The following is an 18870-nucleotide window of genomic DNA, read 5'->3' as shown; positions in this document are numbered from 1 at the left end:
ACAAACTGTGAAGTGATATATTTCATATGGGACATGGACAAACCTCTTCAATGTAATAAAGAATCAAACTGTATTCATTGTCACTGGAATGTTTAATGACTAATCACGTTTACCATATGTTACATGTATACAGCGTGTTGCTGCTGCAATTAAAAAAAAACACCTATTGTGTTTCTTCTCAAACTAAATACACCCTGTGGCTATATCAAAGCAAACCTTTATGGTCTCAGTCACATCTGAAATGTAATGATTATGCTGTCCCTGGCTTCAGTTCCCATCATGCACTGCACAAACATCATGCTAAATGATAAATAGAGTCTCTTTCTTTCTCCTATGATCACACCTGAAATGGTTTACCATTCTTAAGTCTGATCAGTTCCTTAAACTAATGTTGTGTTTTTCTGAAATCTGTTATATGTGATATAAAAAGTCAACAAAGTTTCACATTTTTACAGTATGCAAACAGTTGTCATTTTATTCAGTCTGTTTCAAGTTAAGTCTGTTTGGTAAACAGAATACTGTACCATATCCTCATTATTAAACACAACACTTTTGTTACATTTTTAAAAGGACCAATGTGATAACAATACAACGACAATAATACATTGTTTTGCATCATATACAGGTATTAAAGCATTATTAGAATCATTTATTAGAATATAATTCTGAATGTATATAATGATTTTTTTCGGCTACTAGTTAAGGTTTTAGAATACAATTATTGCAAATTTGAAATGGCAGATTTTCGAATCAATATTATAAGTTATTACATTAGGGAAACTAAAGAAATTCAGGCTTATTTGCGAATGAAGGAACTTAAAAGATACAGGAAAAATTAATCGTGGGACAGCATAACTGAAAAAACAGGCGTGCCTTGCCTATAAGGAAGTAACTGACTGAGCCGTTTTAAGCGTTTTCGTGTAGAGACAAAACGTTCGTCAGATTTATTGAGATGTGCAGATAATCTGCTTTACGGAACATGTATATGAAATAAAACAACACGAAAATTTTTTTGAAGGGACATGAAAATGTGTTTACTTTTAAAACGGAGAGTTAGGATTGTAGGCTTCATACTGTATATACGTCGGTTGCATGCAGTATACGATGCAGTACTTTAGTGTAATTTGATTACAACAGTTAGAAGTAATTTCAACAATATCCATAGAATCTGATCAAGCGTGTCTTTAAAAAATAACCCTGATCTGCCCATGTGTTTGGAAAGAGTCCACGTTCCGTGAGAAAGCATTTTATCTTTGCTTAAATGCTTCTGATTGCCTTCAACAAAATACTGACCCGATTATCAGTGTGTGGTCAATACTTAAGGAATATCTTACAAATTGACTATAAAAATACTGAAATAAAGGAATGCATAGTTGAAAAACTAATATTAAACCTACTGCTCGTCAGAAAAAACATTGATCAGAAAGGATTGAAGAGTTAACAGCCCAACGACATACATACCTCACCAAGGACATTAGCTAATCTGATTCTCTACGAAGAAATTCTGCAAAGTGAAAGATGCAGGTTTTTTTTTCAGTTATAACCTTTGCTCCGTGTTACCGGACCACACGCGGGTCACGCAATTCATCCAGTACCTTCGCATAAAAACGGTACATCTCTAAAGCATGCTAGTACTACAAACACACTAGTTTGTCGGTAATTACAGATCAGGAAACAAAGTAAAATTTAACAAACAGTCTGCCTAGCAAATGAATTACAAAAATACAGCTTTAAAACATACCTTTAAAACAGAAATCAATGAACGGAGAATGAATAAGGAAGTCTCCGTTCCGCGATCACAGTGGGCTTGCAGAAGAGAAATTTGCAGCGGTGCTTCTTTCAGCTGTCTGCAGTTTCCGGGTTGGCCAATTTCTAACGTCATTGTGATACAGTTACACAGGTTCAGACACAGCACGGACACAGCCAGAGAGACAGGCGATAACTATAAAAGGAATTGATTCATTCAGAGAGTCGGTAGAGGAAGAGGTGTCACATCTGAAGCCTCAGAGAGCCGATTTTAATATGAATGTAAATAAGAACAACTGAGGGAGGAACGGGCCGCTAGTTAACTGAAAAAGATTTGTCCTCGGGTCACACTTTTAATTTGCTTGTATTTGTAAGCCCCTTTTTTCCTTTTTTTCAGAAAACACAACAGCTTGTTGAAATGTATTTTAATGACCCTGACATTAAAGATACTGAATTAGATTAATTGGGCCAAGACTAAAACTTCAGTTCCTGAATCGTAAATACAGTTAAGCGCCCGCAGAAAAGTCGTTTTTACGCACTGCGGAGATCACCCACTGGTTGCGTCCTCGTAGTATAGGATAGTAGTATAGTGCCGGCTTTTCGAAGCTTCCGTGAATTATTATCTAGGGTGATGCAAGTGCTTGTACTATATGTGTATAACAAAAACAATACCGCTAAAATAACGTAATTATTAAGGCCACTTGACCTCTACGACACACTGTTGGTTGACGCCAGCATACGGTCGCCCGCAGTTCCTTTTTGCAACCACGACTGGGGCGTAGAGAATCTGCACAGATATGAGCATCTACAGTACTCTTGCTTGACGTGGTGCAGCGATTCTGTCCTTCCGCGCTCAAAACGCAGAAATGTGTAGATGTTTACAGAAATACAATATCAGCGCTGTAATACTAGTGCTACGTTTTGGTGTGCTTTGATCAGTGCGTAATTAAACTGTGCATGCAAATATATTAATTCCTAAGGAACGTAGAGTGTTGCCGTTTCATAAAGTAGATTTGCCAGGACACACATCGCAGCATGGTATTTGGGCTGTTAATGTTAGTGAAAAGCTACATTTTTGTCTTCAGTTTGCCTCCGACATGTGCGTTAATCTAATTTCTGTGGTTCTGTAAATAGTTGGTGGACCAGTAGGTGGCGGTCTTTCCTTGGATCAGAATTGACAACAAATGCCTTAGTATGGTGACAGGAAATGCTGTGCTCTAGAGCGGTTATCAATTCGCGCTTGATGTTTCAACCAAAATAGGGAACAGCCGTGTATCAACCACTCCCACAATGAGCTTTTTTCTGCAGAGGTCCAGTTGGTTACTGTACATTTCAGATTACTTCTGAATGAGAGCAGTTCTTGAAACTGAGAAATTGTTAACACCAATTACTAAAGTCATTTAAGAGCTGGAAGCAAATCTAAAATGTACCCCTAACAAACTGAAATCATTAGCCTACGATTACGAACACAGCTTGAGCACAAACCAGAAGGTGGAACAATCTCTTAGGACCTTGGTTGGGACCAAGATGGTGCTATATCATTAAACTGAAATCCTGACTCTTCTGGGTTCAATTCTAGTGTACCATCTGCTTGGAGTTTGCATGTTCTACTCGAGGGGTGATCCCGTTTCCCTCTACTTCCTAAACAGCTGCAATCTTTGTCTTCCCGGAGAGGGACCACTGGTCCCAGTCTGCTGGCTGAATAGGGCTCGAAATGCCGAATCCCGATAATTCTGCACGACATGCAAAAGATAGACCTTATCTTTCGAAGAAGATCCCACGACACTGTAATAGTATAGGAGTGCTAAAGCAGGGGTTCTGTGCAAATTTCAGTTTTGGCTTGCACAATCCAGCTCCAGAATGTCCCTGTAAATTCAATAGTTAATATCTCACTTCCCTCCTGACTTGCTGACCTGCGAGCTCACCATAGCTGTCGCGCGTCACCCAGCGGGTCTGTTTCAGTAGTATTCCTCATCTGTTCGAATAGTCCAATATGATGGGAGGAATTACTAATTATTATCCCAATTGTCTTAATACATACTAATCCAGCTAAACACGCTTTAGTACTGGATTAACATTTCAATATAATGAGCACAACAAATTGGGCAGAAAAGATGCAAGGCAATTTATTGCCGGATGTTTTTGATTCACTAGTATAATAATGCAAAAAGTACCAATACGTTAAAAACATATTTGATAACTATGTTCATAATAGAGCATCTGTATCCGGAGTTGTTAGCATTTTACATTATTGCCAATCACACGTAAAAGGCAGATTTCCCTCACACATGTATCATTTTAAATTCCTTAAAATGCTCTGAGGTCAGTTCTTATCGAGATCCGCTGACAAGTACAGGTGAGTGTAATGATTCGCTCGTTGTACTTAACAAGGTGATGTAATAGGTCTCAGGCTTTATAAAAAAGGGTCGGCTCAGACGAAAGCCTTTGTCGTGAGAGAAAAGGAGAGAACGCAATTCTTTAATAGAAAGTTTTGTATAACTGTAAACCAGCTGAAGAGACGAAAGTCTAGGTGTAGTCTTACAATGCCAAAGGATAGGATTCATATTAACCTTGTGATCATTGGTCATGTGGATAGTGGAAAATCCACTACCACTGGTCACCTCGTTTATAAATGTGGCGGAGTAGACCCCAGGACTATCGAGAAGTTCGAGAAGACCGCAAGCCAGGTACAGCCTTTATTGATGCATAAACTATTTTAGAATTTAACGGTATTCCATCGTGAAGTAGGCTATAAAGAGCGGTGTAGGGTTTTTTGGCACATCACTTTTTTGGAACTATTTACGTCTAAAGTGTTCCATATAATCTACTGGTAATTGCAAGACTTTTTAACGGCTCTGAGTATGTTAATATATGATAAAACAGGACCAAAAAAGTAAAGTTTGATCTGCGTCACTTACGGTATATAAAAATGAAATGAAATTCAGCAAGGACCACCACTTTACTGTATCCCCTTCTAGATGGGAAAGGGCTCGTTTAAATACGCCTGGGTTCTGGATAAACTGAAGGCGGAGAGAGAGAGAGGCATCACCATCGACATCTCGTTAATGAAGTTCAATACTCACAAATTCTACATTACCATCATCGACGCACCGGGACATCGCGATTTCATCAAAAACATGATCACCGGAACATCGCAGGTGAATTCGCGGTTTAAACACTGGGCCAGATGGATTAGTCTAGATGCACTTTAACCTAATGTTGTGCAAATTGCATAAAGTAGGTCATTCTACGTTCTTTTTAAATGGGTGTTCTGGTTACCTTCTGTACCCCCCTTATCGCTGTATGTACGGATTGAGTCTCTCTTCTAGGCTGATGCTGCGCTCCTAGTGGTCTCTGCGGCCAGAGGCGAATTCGAGGCTGGTATTTCCAGGAATGGCCAGACAAGGGAACATGCTTTGCTGGCTTACACGCTGGGTGTTAAGCAGCTCATTGTCTGCGTCAACAAAATGGATGTGACGGAGCCCCCTTATAGCCAGAAGCGCTTCGATGAGGTGGTTCGCAATGTGACCATCTACGTGAAGAAAATAGGCTATAACCCTACAGCAGTGCCCTTCGTGCCAGTTTCTGGATGGGCTGGAGAGAACATGCTGACTCCCTCCAATAAGGTATTTAGCATGTTGGCTTATCCTTGAGTTGTGGCATACATCTTCTCATAAGGCTTTTTATGGTGTATTTATTTTTCTCCCCTCCCTTTTAAAAGATGCCTTGGTTTAAAGGGTGGAAAATTAAACGGAAGGAAGGCAATGCAAATGGCAAAACCTTACTTGAAGTCCTGGACTCGATTCTGCCCCCAGTGCGCACAGTCAACAAACCCCTGAGGTTGCCCTTACAGGATGTTTATAAGATAGGAGGTATTGTTTCTAACCTATCCTTTGAAGTTCACAGTATCCATTATGCAGTCATTGCAGGTCAAGCCAGGAATGTGCCAGCATGGCAGCTGGGTTTATTGCTCAAAGTTGCCAAATGTTTGGAAAGGCAGTCTGGTCTTACACTGGTCATACAGGAATGAAACGGACTTCTTTCCCATTTAGTCATCTCCCTTTTTATAATGTGCATCCTTTTGTGAGATTCTAGTAGAGAATGACTCAAATGGGGAGAGCTAATGCATGATTTACAATGTTTTAACCCACAACTAAGTGTGAAGATGCAAAGGTGCATATGTATTCCTAATGGCATTAATATTATCATGGGTACTTTAGCACAGGTACCCTGATGAGCTTTGTTTTTTACCCACGAAGTGCTTTTGGACTTAACCAGTTGTTTACAATCTCGGAAGCTTATCTGCTTTGTACACTTCCTAGTACAAGAAACTGCTCTTTGAGTAACATCTGAATAAGAGTCAATGGTATTGAGGCTGATTGTAACCATTCTATGCTTATTGCTTCAAGGACTAAAAATAACTGAACTTATAAATCCAAACATTGTAGTCCTAAATGTCTTTTTTTTTTAATGGATTACAGGGTTTACATCTTAAAAGGACTGCAATTGTACGGTTGATGGAAATGCTCAACACTCTTGCATCCCTATCACTTCTCCAATGTCCCCAGGTATTGGTACTGTACCAGTAGGAAGAATTGAGACGGGGATATTGAAGCCAGGGATGATGGTGACCTTCTCGCCTGCGAGACTTACTGCAGAGGTTAAGTCAATAGAAATGCATCACCAAGGCCTCCAGACTGCTTTCCCTGGGTACAATATAGGCTTCAACATCAAGAATGTTTCAGTGAAAAATCTGCGGCGTGGGGACGTGGCGGGGAATGCTCAGCATGACCCTCCCTCTGATGTCTCCAGCTTTGTTGCACAGGTACCCCTTCTGATCCAACATGGTCAACCTCTGGTCCTAGAGAGCAATGAGATCTCCTAGATGCCAATGCTTCCTTTTCAGCAGAAATAGCTCATGGTGACATTCCTTCTAAACTTCCTAAACATTCCCATTCCTAAACCTATTGATTTGTGTCATGTGATCTTTAAGGACTATGAAGTCTTTCGCATGCATCATGGCAAATTATCAGGATTCGGCATTTTGAGCCCTATTCAGCCAGCAGACCGGGATCAGCGGTCGCTCTTGGGGAGGACAAAGATTGCGGGTTTAGGAAGTAGAGGGAAATGGTATCACCCCTTGAGGAGAACATGCAAACTCCAAACAGATGGTACACTAGAATTGAACCTGGAAGAGTCAGGATTTCCATTTAATGAAATGGCACCTTCTTGATCCCCAACCAGGGTCCCCAAGAGGTCATTCCAGTTCTTAATCGTAGGCTAATTTAGGTTTGTTAGGGGCACACTTTTTAGATTTTTGCTTTCAGCTCTTGAAAGGTCAAATGACTGGGAAAAATGTGTAATTTAGTGTGAACCCTGTAACAATTTTAGTCTCAAGAACTGTTCTCATTTGAGGACTAAGTTTGGAAGCCATTTGTATACTATTCAACATTCTTTCAAGGTGGAACTGAGGAGAAATGTCATTTGACCACCTTTGTCACATTTACTGCTGCCCTCCCCTACTCCTCTTAATAGGTTATCATTTTGAACCATCCTGGCAAGATCAAAGCAGGCTACTCTCCAGTTGTCGACTGCCACACAGCCCACATTAGCTGCAAGTTTGCGGAGCTGAGGGAGAAGCTTGACCGGAGGTCTGGGCAGAAACTTGAAGATGACCCTCAGGTCCTGGTATCTGGAGATGCTGCTACTGTCAACCTGGTACCAAACAAGCCAATGTGTGTTGAGAGCTTCTTCAATTATCCTCCTTTAGGTGAGCACTGTAAATTTCTATTCTCATCATAGGAATGTTTGTGACATCTCTGCTCCTTGCACTCTAGGAATCTTGTTTTCCTAATGAAAATGCCACTTCCTTTTTTTTTTCTGATAGGTCGTTTTGCTGCCAGGGACCTGAGGCAGACCATTGCAGTTGGGGTCATCAAATCGGTACAGAAGGTCAATGGGAACCCAAAGAAATCCGTCCAGAAAACCCAATCCCTTACATAACTTTGTTTTTGACTGTGCTGGATAGAAATGTTTCAGAGCTTGTGAATGAAAGTCTGACCTGAGTTCTTGGTTCTAGACCATGGGGGTTTTGTGAATCTGTTAACATAAGCACTTTAAGTTTGCAGTACAGGAAGCTGTTTATTTTCAATTTCATTTTGTGGCTTTGATTATGGGGAATCTGTTCCAAATGTGGTTTGAGCTCTGTTCAGTAAATAAAATTCTCACTGGAGCATTTTGTCTACTCATTTATAGAGTTTAGGTGGGGAGTAGTTTTAAGATTTCCCTCCCCCCTCCTTATTACCCTATTCTGTAGATGGAGGATTCAATATTTAAGTTTCTCCCAGGATTTGAACAAAGTATATATGGTCCAACAGTATATACTTAATCTACAAGGTTTGAAGAAGTGACTTTAAGCTGCTGTTGGAAAGGGTGGGTTTATTGATTAAACCCAAGCAGACTTTGCTTTTTTTCTAAGCAGTAGAGAAATGGTCTCTAATGATCTGATTAGAAAATGGGCTCACTTGTCCTTAAACACTGGCCTACATCTCCCTACAATAGTGTATTCAAAACTGGGAAATGGGAGTGGAATATGTTGAAGGTGATGGGCTCAAAGACTGATGTGGTACTAAATTACAAAAATCATCAATACATGTACATCTTCTCTGGCACCACCCAGAAGATTAAAGAAACTTGAGTATGTCTCCTTGGTATTTGCTGAACTTAAAACTAAAGCCCAGAAAAGCCTTCTGCAATAACCAGTTTATTGCTTTAAGCTTTAGCTACATCCCTGGGAGTTTTCTTGCTTTGTATCGCAATTTAATGGTCTTTCTGTTGGCTTTAATAGCTCTTGTTACCAAGAAGGCCAGTGCTAAAGGCCTACTTGCTTCCTTCAAATGGGCAGATCATGATGGCAAAGCGAGAGCTAATCTGTCAGATGTACAGTAGCTCAATTTAATATCTCTAATTCAAATATACTGTAGATGGAGATGCTGCAGTACCCCTGTAAAAGCTTAAAGCAACTGGAAAAAAGCTTAATTAAACAGGAGTAGAGTTTTAAGTACCTCTGCCGGAGTACTCGGAGGTATTTCAGTGTGTAATTTCAGCTTCTTGGTAGCTAAAGACTGTGAAAAAGCTGTTTAATGCAATGCACAGTTTAACATGTATTGAGTTCTCATGGGGGGAAGCCCTACAGTCCAGTGAATATCACTGCACTACCCTGCCAAATCAAATAGTTTTAAAATATCCTTCTTTGTCAACCTCTGAAGACAAAGGTTGTAATTGATGCCCTTTACCAGTAACAGGGATTTATTAAACTTCCTAATACCATGACTGTGCATGAGGAAGAGCTTTAGATTTACTTTGAACTGCCCAGTGCTCCATTTTACCTTAGACCTTGAAGATAAAGACCTCTTATGGCTGGTGTCCCAGTGGTTAGCATTGGATTCAATTCTGGAGCTGGGGTGCTATCGCTGTGGAGTTTGTATGGTCTCTCCATGTTTGTATGGATTTCCTGCAGGGGCTCCAGTTTTCTTCCATGTCCAAAGACAATAGTGATAGGTTAATTGGCTGCCAGCAAAATTGGCCCTGGTGTGGTTATGCATTATGTCTGTGGTAGTATGTGCCCTGTGATGTACTGGTACAGTATCCTGTCTTGGATACATCTTGCCTTGCGCCCATTGCTTGACAGCCTCTGGTGTCCACAACCCTGCCTTGGATCAAGAGGTTAAAAAATGGATGGATGAGCCTCACTGCCAATCAGGGCTGTTGGGTACAAAAGAGGCATGAAGTCATTTTCTTCAACATAAAACTTTTATTAATTGATAAAATGGAATGACAGGGTGGAAGTCCTTCTTGACTGCTCTATTCAAACAGCACAACTCAATACTGGAACCGGAACTGGCAGCTGAGCAGAAGTCAAATCTGAAGGTTTACATCTAGTCCAGTTATTTCTCACAATTAAATATGTAAAAACAGTCATGGCAAACCCATTTAAAAGCATATCCAGAGCCATTTACAACAGAACAGCTTAAAAAAAAAAAAGATCCTTGTGCAGAAGTTGACATTTGACAGGCTCCTCTGAGAGAGAGTCCCCCATCGTTCTTCTGGATGAAATAAATATTCACTAAAATACAATTGCACTCCTGTTATTTTTCTTTTCTTTTTAAAGAAATATTAACACGGTCCAAGCCTAAACATCTACACAAATTGTTAATTGGGTATATTCTTGCCAAGGTTTATATTTAATTTGTTTAACAGGTGGGAAATTTGTTTTTTTGGAAATTATAATCTGAAATCCAGTTTTGAATTTCCAGCTATGGGACAAACTGTATTCTACATATAAAAATTATTTTATTTTCAATACTTGTTGAAGTGAATTTTCACACACTTTCAAATGGATATACAGCATATACGTTAACTTTAAAATGTAATGGACCAGGAACATTAAATAACACTGGAAGCTTTCATATAGCAATGTACTGTTTCTTGTTAATACAATAAGGATTTTAATAGCTAATGCAAATTGCTCATTCCCCTGCACAGTTAAATAAAATACAACAATTAATGAGGCACAATAAGATTCTGGTACAGCATGATTCTATTAATACCTTCGCCAGCCACTGCTGAGCTTCTAAAAACATATTTCACAATCCAATATATCACAAAAGTTTAATAATGTCCTCATACCTTCCAGAGAAGACCACATGCTAGGACACTGTAATACCTAGATACTGTATATGTGCATGTATACGCTATCCTGCCAGATAGCTCCAGGCAGGTGTCCAGACACCAGAGGGATGCCGTTACACAGAGTGCACCTCCAGAACAAAATGGAAATGCCCTCACTTGCGAATGACAGGAAATTTCGCAAGATGTTCAGGTGCGAGATGCATCATTTCGTTTGGATCACAATACAACTTGTATCATGAAACTAGATAGGAACATATACCAGAGCCACTTCACCAAAGGAACGTTCCAGTTTCTAATCAGAGTCGGACAAGTCATGAAAGAGACAGAATATACAAAGTTTTTAAGAAATCCATGCAAATTTGAAGGATTTTTAGTGCAACCAGCTTAGGACAGTAGGTGAAAAATATAAAACAAAATTGCCATCTTCTGGACTGTCTAAAGATGGAACGACTTCAAGTAGTCTGACAGCTGTCGCTAATGCTGATATTGTCTGGACATTTGTGACAGTGTATACGAAGCACATTCATTAAAAAAAATATTATGCAAGCGAGGATTAGGAATACATTTAATGAATATATATTTCATCCTTTGACGTGCATTCTTGGTAAGCTCTGTGGAAGTTACACAACCATCTTACCACATTTTTCAGTCCTGCACTCTCTTTTTTAAGAGAGAGGTGAAGACTTAAAGACTAATTTATTCCTTTATGTGTCTGTTTTTCCTGATCTTGCAATGTTACTGAGAAACACAGAGATGATCTTAACGTTAAGACAGTCAAGCTTATACGGGTTAGAACTTTGAACAAGACTGCCCAAGCTTTGTAAGCGCAGGCAGGGCATTTTTTGTATGAGTGTATATGCATATATATGTATATGTATGTACATACATACAGCTGAACAGCAAAGACAGAGATGTTACGTAAGTGCTAGATTCCAAGGATGGCTACAGCAAACCCAGTAAGGCCAGGTTCCAAGGCTATGATAATACTGGCAAAGGCAGGATAACACAGTATATTTACAATATGTATGTACTTTACACCTCATAAGGTGAACCTACATGATTTATTTTGTCTTTTGTGTTTCTCGTTCTCTTTTATTATTTTAACAGCTGCTATATACACAATGAGGTGCCCAGGGCTGTGGGGTGGCAGCAGTCTTACTCTTTGCAGGAAGGAAGCATAGTGCGGTGCATGAATGATGTGCCCTGTGCAGGTCCAGCTGGTCGCTAATCAGAAAGGATGTGAACAAAAGACATGGGGAACACGCCCTTTCTCTCAGGCTGCCCTTCAATGTGCCCGATCTGTGAACAAAAGCACATAAAACCGAACACTCAAAGATCTCTCCGCACTCGCGCAGGACAAGTGTTTGAATCTAGATCCCTCACTCCTTCTTTAGTTTGATATCTACAAATTACCCCCAGTAAGACGGCAATATGGACTAATAATTAAGGCCTGTGAAACTTCTGCTGTTTTCCAAACAAGCGTCTTTAATGTTAGAGAAGGTCCACTTTCAGCCCCAGTGACATGTGGTCCCTAACAAATCCCAGTCTGAGATGGTTAATGTCATACAGGAGACATGCTCTTTTGTGCTCATAACAAGATAGTCAAAACAGCTAAATCACCCTGCAAATCACAACTGGCACAACCCTGAAGCTAAGCAGGTGTGAGGCTGGCCAATACCTGGGTGGGAGACCTTCCAGGCAAGCTAAGGTTGCTGCTGGAAGTGGTATTAGTGGGACCAGTAGGGGGCGCTCACCCTGTGGTCTGTGTTTTGGTCCTGATGCTCCAGTATAGTGACAGGAACACTATACTGTAAAGAGGCGCCATCCTTCAGATGAGACATAAAACCAAGGTCCTGACTCTCTGTGGTCATTAAAAATCCCAGGGCACTTCTTGAAAAGAGTAGGAGTGTTAACCCTGGTGTCCTGGCCAAATTTCCCCTTGGATTTGACCTATTGTGGTTTCCTAATAATCCCCAACTATGAACTGGCTTCATCACTCTGTTCTCCTCCCCACTGTTAGCTGATGTGTGGTGAGCATACTGGCGCACTATGGCTGCCGTCGCATCATCCAGGTGGGGATTGCCTGTAAAGCACTTTGCGTGAAGTGTCCAGAAAAGTGCTACATAAATGTTAGGAATGATTATTATGTTCTTTTTTCTGTAAAATCAGAAGTGAGATATAAACTTTAGACTTCTTGCCACAAAGTCTATTATTCTAAAAAATCTATTGTAACGGTTAAAGTATTAGTTAATGACCTAATTTTTGTCATTAAATTTTTTCTGTACTCACCCACCACTCTTGGTCCTCCTCTCCAGTAACAATAATCACCTCTCCCTCCACGAACGTCAGCTCATCATCGTTGTCGGCCTGGCAGTCATAGATAGTCTTGACCCGCCTTGCTTTGTTCTTGCCCTGGAAGCAGACCACTCCTTTATTCTTTCCAGTATGCTATACCAGTAAATAGTTTCAGAGCTCAAATCCACAAGAGAGGAGTTCCGATTAAATGCCCATGACTCCACTCCGGGCGCACTCAGTTTCCACAAGCACAGTTTTAGATGGGATTCTGACAAAGCTTAAACAAAGTACTTTCAGCAATACCATTACGTCACACTTGAAACGAGACGAGACAAACTTAGATCCCATTGTGGTGGACTGATTGTTGACTGTGAAAATATTGTCTCTAAGTTACAAAAAATACAATTACATCCTGGAAAACAAAGTGTTCACTCAGAAGGCACACTGGATGGCACTATCTACCCAGATTTTTCAAAGGGACTATACTATCATGACTTCATACCCAATAGCCCTTTGTGTCATTGTATGTGTTTGTTGTTTTAACTCATTTGTTATTACTTTAAAAACTTCCAGCAAAAATTATTTTGCACTTGGTTGAACTCCTGCGCAAACACACACATACACCCACTAAATGTGGTTTTATTAATTTGTTGACCTTTTAGAGCTTGTATAAGTCATGCAGTATTTGGTTCTCAACGTTCTGTCTGCTTAAGAGAGCAGATGTGCAAAATTACAATTTGACCTCCCCCAGAACGTCTGCTTAGCAGCTCCATAATTAAGGCGTTCTGATGCAGGCAAGTACAGTACGTGGTAAATCCTGGTATCTTATTCCAACTACTGTGACAATGTGGAATAATGCCAAGATCAGATCACTGATGAGTACATTTAAAAGTATTCAAATCTTATTCCTGTCTTACCCCATTAATTTTATGAGGAAATTAGATTAAACATCATGTTTCTGTCACAATTTTCAATAACATACAGTAGCTGATCTTTAGTATGGAGTAGCTGTAATGGTGTACTCAATGTAAGCCATTAAGTCATGAAAGGGATAGGAAAAAGTTACTTTAAGGCAGTCAATATGTCTTTAGCACTTTGAACACCAGCTTGAATAGTCCCAAAGAAAGGTCCAAAATCTGAGACGGGCACAGAAACTTGACAAGTTCACTTCTCTTCCCTGACCTATTTCCTCTTCTATCAACCCCAGCCAGAATGAAAACTTTTTTCTCCAAACCACTAAAAGTAATAAGAAAACTCACTTGGATTTCTCTTGGCTCTTGGGCAACACAACACAAATTATGCTTTATCAGATGCTTGATCTAATTTAGTAATAATTTTTATTGGATTTTGAGCATTTACCAATCTAACCTACAGTACACATAAAGAACTGTCAGTTATCTCTGCATATTCTATAAGAATCACTTCTAGAATATAATTAAACTGGAATGACGTCTGAGCAATAAAAAACCTTTTTTTAGGGAACTAATGTCTCATGCCTGAAAAGCGAAGCAGAGTTACCTTTTACCTTTTAAGTTATGTCTCTCCTCTCCTCCTCTCCTCCAGTTATTTCGCTCTTGGTAAGTTGCATCCCTCGCATTACAAATATGGCAGTTTAAAGGATTTCTATGGCATTTGAGCAGTAAAAGAGCACATGCTAAGCCCTGCACAGACACTAGTAAGTTGAGACTTGGCTGTTTCATTAGTCAGCTTCATCTAGGATTCCCAAAGGGCTTAGTTCCATTAGGGTTGAGCAGGCTTGAGTTGGCTTGGGTATCCTGAGTTTGCTATTCAACAGTAAATGCTATTCAGCCATTTCCAGCCGTGAGATTTAGTGTGCCATCACGCATCATGTCAGATGTAGCTTGTGTGACAAGTAGCTAAGAGGGTGTGCAGCAGGGGTGCATGAATAGTCCTTGATCTCTCACTGCTGATGCAGAAGTCATAGAGGTAAGACAAACTGCTCAGCAATTGCCAATTCCAAATTGTGAGGGTACACACATGGGAAAAAAATCATTTTCAGTTCCAAGATTACAAATAACATAATAGAGGAGCAACAGGTCTCTCACTGACATCACTGCTGGCCTGCAGGTGCCTGGGAAGCCGAAGGTGATGCTGTGATGTTAATAGAGTTACTGTATGGCTAACTGATTCATCTGGGCACACAGAGCTCAACCTAGACTCAGAGTGAGTACCTGTACTGAAAGCGTACTGAAAGGAGATTCAAGAGAATTCAGGACTGACAGAGGACATCTGAGTCTCAATCTCAGGTTTCCCTACAACTAACTGCCTGTTCAAAGCCCCACTCTCTCAGCCTCCCGGCTCTTAAAATGGCAGACAAGGAAGGTTCTTCACTGACCGTGTTGATTTTCCTGGGCAGAGGAACTGGCATCTCCATCACGGCAGGTGGTGTGCCATTGGTGTCCTCCGAGAGCTGTCTGGGAGCGGCCTCGCCCAGCTGGTTGGATCCAGGGCTGTCAGAAGGCGGTGGTCTGGGTGCCGATTCTCCAGGGAGGGACTTCTGAGGGGTGTCTGTACCTGGGGGTTTAGGGGGTACCTCTGACAGCTGAGGTTTGGGAGGAAGGTCCTTGACCTGAGGCTTCGGAGGGAGGTCTCCGAGCTGCGGTTTGGGGGGCAGGTCAGAGAGCTGGGGTTTGGGAGGCAGTTCTCCTGGTTTGGGCGGCAGATCCCCAATTTGCGGCTTGGGGGGCAGGTCCCCTGGCTGTGGCTTCTCTGGCAAGGGAACTTTCGGAGGGATCTCTGCAGCCTGGGGAGACTTCTGAAACACATCGGGCTGCTGGTTGGACTTATCTATGGAAGGGTGATGGATGGTGTCGATTTTTCTTAATGCCACTGCAAGAGAAGGAACACCATTTACGGATTGGCCTTGTTGTTGCTGTGATGATTAGAACGAAAGTAATTTCAAATCGGTAACCCTTTCCGTTAGTTCTTTGTTTATGAACAAATAATTGACTGATGTCACTCATCTAAACATATAAACAATTCAAAAATATCTCCAGGTCATCATTAGAAATGGGACTTTGCTCTCACTGTTTATATGGGACAATAAAGATTAGAAAAACCTAATGCTGTTTACCTTGTAAGCTCCCAGATCATCATTATTATCATCAATTGCAGGGGAGGCGGAGCCTATCTTGGCAAGCAAAGGGCGCAAAGCAGGATACACCCTGGACGGGAAGCCAGTCACACATAGACACAAACACACACGCTCACAACCGGAACTAATTTTCCCCAATAGCCAGTTAAACTACCAGTAGGTTTTTGTGCCATGGGAGGAAACCCCAAAACACATGGGGTGAACATTCTGTTACTGTATGTTGTGTAGTGTGGATTACACTTTGGGGCTGATCCAGGCAGGTCCATGACATCACCCCTTCCTCCACAGATGGTCAGGCATACTTTCCACTCTAACCTTAGAGATAATTCCCCTCTTCACGCACTCTCCTCCGAGGATAGTGTTGTATATGGCCTCCTTCTGGGGTATTCACCCTAGATTTGAGGTATTCTGTGTTATTAACCTAGCTGCTGTCAGTTATTGTGTCTTTCATGCTGTTTTGGAGTGATAGCTAGACTTAGGATCTCTGAATGTCACACATATTCCATATCCCACAACGGACAGAGATTAGAGCTCCTGGCTCCGTAGTGTCTTCTCTACCATAGCAGACACCCTCCAGTCACCATCAGTGTTTCACAACCCACAAACATTCAACAAAGATATACAGTATGTAACAGTTGCTGGCACTCATGACGCCCAGCCAGTCTGCTCTTTGACTTTAGTCGGGGATGGACCGCACTTTGCGCTCAATTTGGCCATGGACACCGAGTGGGCATACAGCCTTTGCCTTGTGCCACCAGGCTTCATTTACTAACAGATGTCTGCACTCCTGGCGCCCCCAGCCTGCAATCTGGAAATATTACCAGAGGGAACACTAAACGCACTTAGACTGTGCTCTGCCACGGCCATTGCAGCTGCCACCACCTTCTGCACTCAGTCAGTCTGCAATATCTAAGCATGCAGCCACTTCATTCCACTTGCAGTGTAGCTTGTAATCACAAGGGCAAGACACGCAGCTCAAGTCAAGCGGTAAGACTTTGAAGCGACCAACTCCCTCCGGGATTGTCGCTATTACTCCCAGTCCCTCAAGGGCAATGGATGAGCAAAGTAAGCCTGTATTGCCTGCTAGCTTCCCAAATCAAAGAAATATGCATGCAGAGGTCAGCCTTGCTGAATAAGGCTGTCCTGTCACCCCTCCTCTGCCTCAGTCTCTGGAGGCAGGGAGGTGAATCCTATTTGTAACATGACTGGAAGCCCACCGGCAGCCGTCGCTGATCAAATCACCAATGGTCAACGACTGGTGTTTGAAGGGCTCTGCCTCTCGCCATGCCACACCTAGAGCAGCTTTAAGATCGCATCCCAGGTGCGGAACTGAACCCAGGCCCCCAGGACTGCAAGGCTGCAATACTAACCACTGCACCACCATGAATAATAATAATAATAATAATAATAATAATAATAATAATAAAGAGGCGTCTTTGGCATGTTTACGCAGTTCTAGTCTAAAAGGAGAGACAGAAAGCCTGATTACTGCAGCTCAGGACCAGGCACTCAACACCAGATACCACCAGAAGAACATCTTGAAACAGCCAGTTGATAGCAAATGCAGAATGTCCAATAAGGCAGAAGAACATGTTAGCCATACTATTGCTGGCCGTACAACACTTGCACCGTCTGAGTATACCAGTATAACAAGGTGGCCAGCTATATCCACTGGACAATGTGCAAGCATCTGGGGATACAAGTGCCTGGCAAGTACTACGAACACGTACCCGAAAAGGTTGTCAAGACCGCTGATATTACCGTCATGTGGGAGGTGCACATATTCACAAATCGAAAAATACTAGCAAACCGTCCTGACATTGTGCTGCATTACAAGAAAGAGAAAAAATGCCTGCTGATCGATATAGCCATTCCAGATGACTCGAACATCATGATTAAAGAAATTGAGGAACTGAGTAAATACAAGGACTTGGAAGCTGAGATCAGCGGGATGTGGAATGTGAAGACAAGAGTTGTGCCCGTCATACTGTAGTTGAAGCACTAGGGACACTCAAAAAGGGATTTGATCATAACCTTTTGGTTATCCCAGGCCATCCATCAGCAGAAGATCGCACTAATGGGCACTGCACACATCCTTCGTAAGGTGTTAGGGTAAATCGCTTCGATCTCTTGTTGAGATCTGGATTTACAAAATACTGGCAAAAAATATCCGGTGAGAGGAACTTATCACAACAACAAAAACAACAATAATAATAATGGGCATCACAATGGCGCAATGGTCAGAATTGCTGCCTCGTTTCGCTGTGACCCTCAATTTTGGAGATGAAGCGCTATCGGTTTAGAGTTTGGATGTTCTCCATGTTTGCCGGTCCTCCGGCTTGCTGTCGCACTCCAAAAACATACTGGCAGGTTAATTGGCTCCTGGGGAAATTAGCCCTGGTGTAAGTGTGCGTGAATGTCTGTCTGTGTCTTTCCGTCCTGAGACCCACTGGCGTCCCAGCCAGGGTTTATCCCGCCGTGCATCTTGCTTGCCCAAACAACGCTGAATTGGAAGAAGCAGTTAGAAAATGGATGGATAACAATAATGGCAGACACAAGAATAAATTACTACGAAGATAAACACTGTAGAAGTGTCATCCTTAGTTTGAGCCATAGCCAACCATGATCCTGACAAGGTATCAGAACTAAATTTAATTAATTCAATTGATTTACAATTTAAATGATTACATAGATTACATTGACTATATATACTCTATCATTTGTCAGTATAATTGTTTGCTTTGTATTGAATTTTATACTGTATACAGTATATATGATATACAGATTGTAGTTTTAGATTAAGATTCAGTAAAATGTAACAGTTTCACTCTGTTTTCTTAACATGACATGAAATCATTGAATTAACACACTGTATTTGTATCAGTCATATTTGTATTTGTATCAGCGTTAAGTTTGCTCATCGGTTATTTTAAATGTAGGCCGAGATGGATTATGCTGTCACTTAAGCGGGGGATGAAGAAGGAACGAAATCCACTTGAGACACACATTCAGAGTTTTGTCGA

At 41.3% G+C, this 18870-nt stretch overlaps 3 protein-coding genes across 14 annotated transcripts in view; 1 reads left to right on the top strand and 2 right to left on the bottom strand.

Moving 5' to 3' along the window:
* The window catches only part of fam49ba (family with sequence similarity 49 member Ba), a 67833-nt gene extending 65956 nt beyond the window's left edge, over nucleotides 1–1877 (bottom strand). For 2 of the 8 annotated variants that reach the window (XM_088643492.1, XM_088643486.1), the window contains exon 1: nucleotides 1742–1867. The gene's annotated coding sequence lies outside the window, so the exon portion shown is untranslated. Of the gene's footprint in view, nucleotides 1–1461; nucleotides 1505–1741 lie in introns of those variants that run through there. The other 6 variants (XM_088643490.1, XM_088643483.1, XM_088643487.1 and 3 more) reach the window with 6 other exon arrangements.
* Nucleotides 1878–4153: 2276 nt separating this feature from the next.
* On the top strand, nucleotides 4154–7978 carry eef1a1l3 (eukaryotic translation elongation factor 1 alpha 1, like 3). Its single transcript, XM_088643480.1, has 7 exons — nucleotides 4154–4433; nucleotides 4725–4904; nucleotides 5076–5372; nucleotides 5468–5618; nucleotides 6315–6571; nucleotides 7282–7516; nucleotides 7634–7978. Exons 1-7 carry the CDS (start codon nucleotides 4290–4292, stop codon nucleotides 7747–7749), a joined length of 1380 nt encoding a protein of 459 aa, XP_088499606.1. The 5' UTR covers nucleotides 4154–4289; the 3' UTR covers nucleotides 7750–7978.
* A 1561-nt stretch (nucleotides 7979–9539) lies between these two features.
* LOC148657355 (arf-GAP with SH3 domain, ANK repeat and PH domain-containing protein 1-like) overlaps nucleotides 9540–18870 on the bottom strand; it is a 156936-nt gene continuing 147605 nt past the window's right edge. For all 5 annotated transcript variants that reach the window (XM_088643475.1, XM_088643477.1, XM_088643479.1 and 2 more), the window contains 3 exons: nucleotides 15089–15582; nucleotides 12727–12849; nucleotides 9540–11736 (listed from right to left, as the gene is read on the bottom strand). In XM_088643475.1, the coding sequence (XP_088499601.1) occupies nucleotides 11662–11736; nucleotides 12727–12849; nucleotides 15089–15582 (692 nt within the window). In that variant the 3' untranslated portion in view covers nucleotides 9540–11661. The remainder of the gene's footprint in view (nucleotides 11737–12726; nucleotides 12850–15088; nucleotides 15583–18870) is intronic.

Source organism: Lepisosteus platostomus, chromosome 8 (assembly GCF_059453375.1).
Source record: "Lepisosteus platostomus isolate fLepPlt1 chromosome 8, fLepPlt1.hap1, whole genome shotgun sequence".
Taxonomy (NCBI): Eukaryota; Metazoa; Chordata; class Actinopteri; order Semionotiformes; family Lepisosteidae; genus Lepisosteus; species Lepisosteus platostomus.
This window is presented reverse-complemented; position numbering and strand designations above follow the sequence as displayed.

Coding starts and splice junctions, on each gene's coding strand:
- eef1a1l3 (XM_088643480.1), top strand. CDS start 4,290: ATGCCAAAGGATAGGATTCATATTAACCTTGTGATCATTGGTCATGTG. Junction 5,619..6,314: donor GGATGTTTATAAGATAGGAG/GTATTGTTTCTA, acceptor CAATGTCCCCAG/GTATTGGTACTGTACCAGTA. Junction 7,517..7,633: donor CTTCAATTATCCTCCTTTAG/GTGAGCACTGTA, acceptor TTTTTCTGATAG/GTCGTTTTGCTGCCAGGGAC.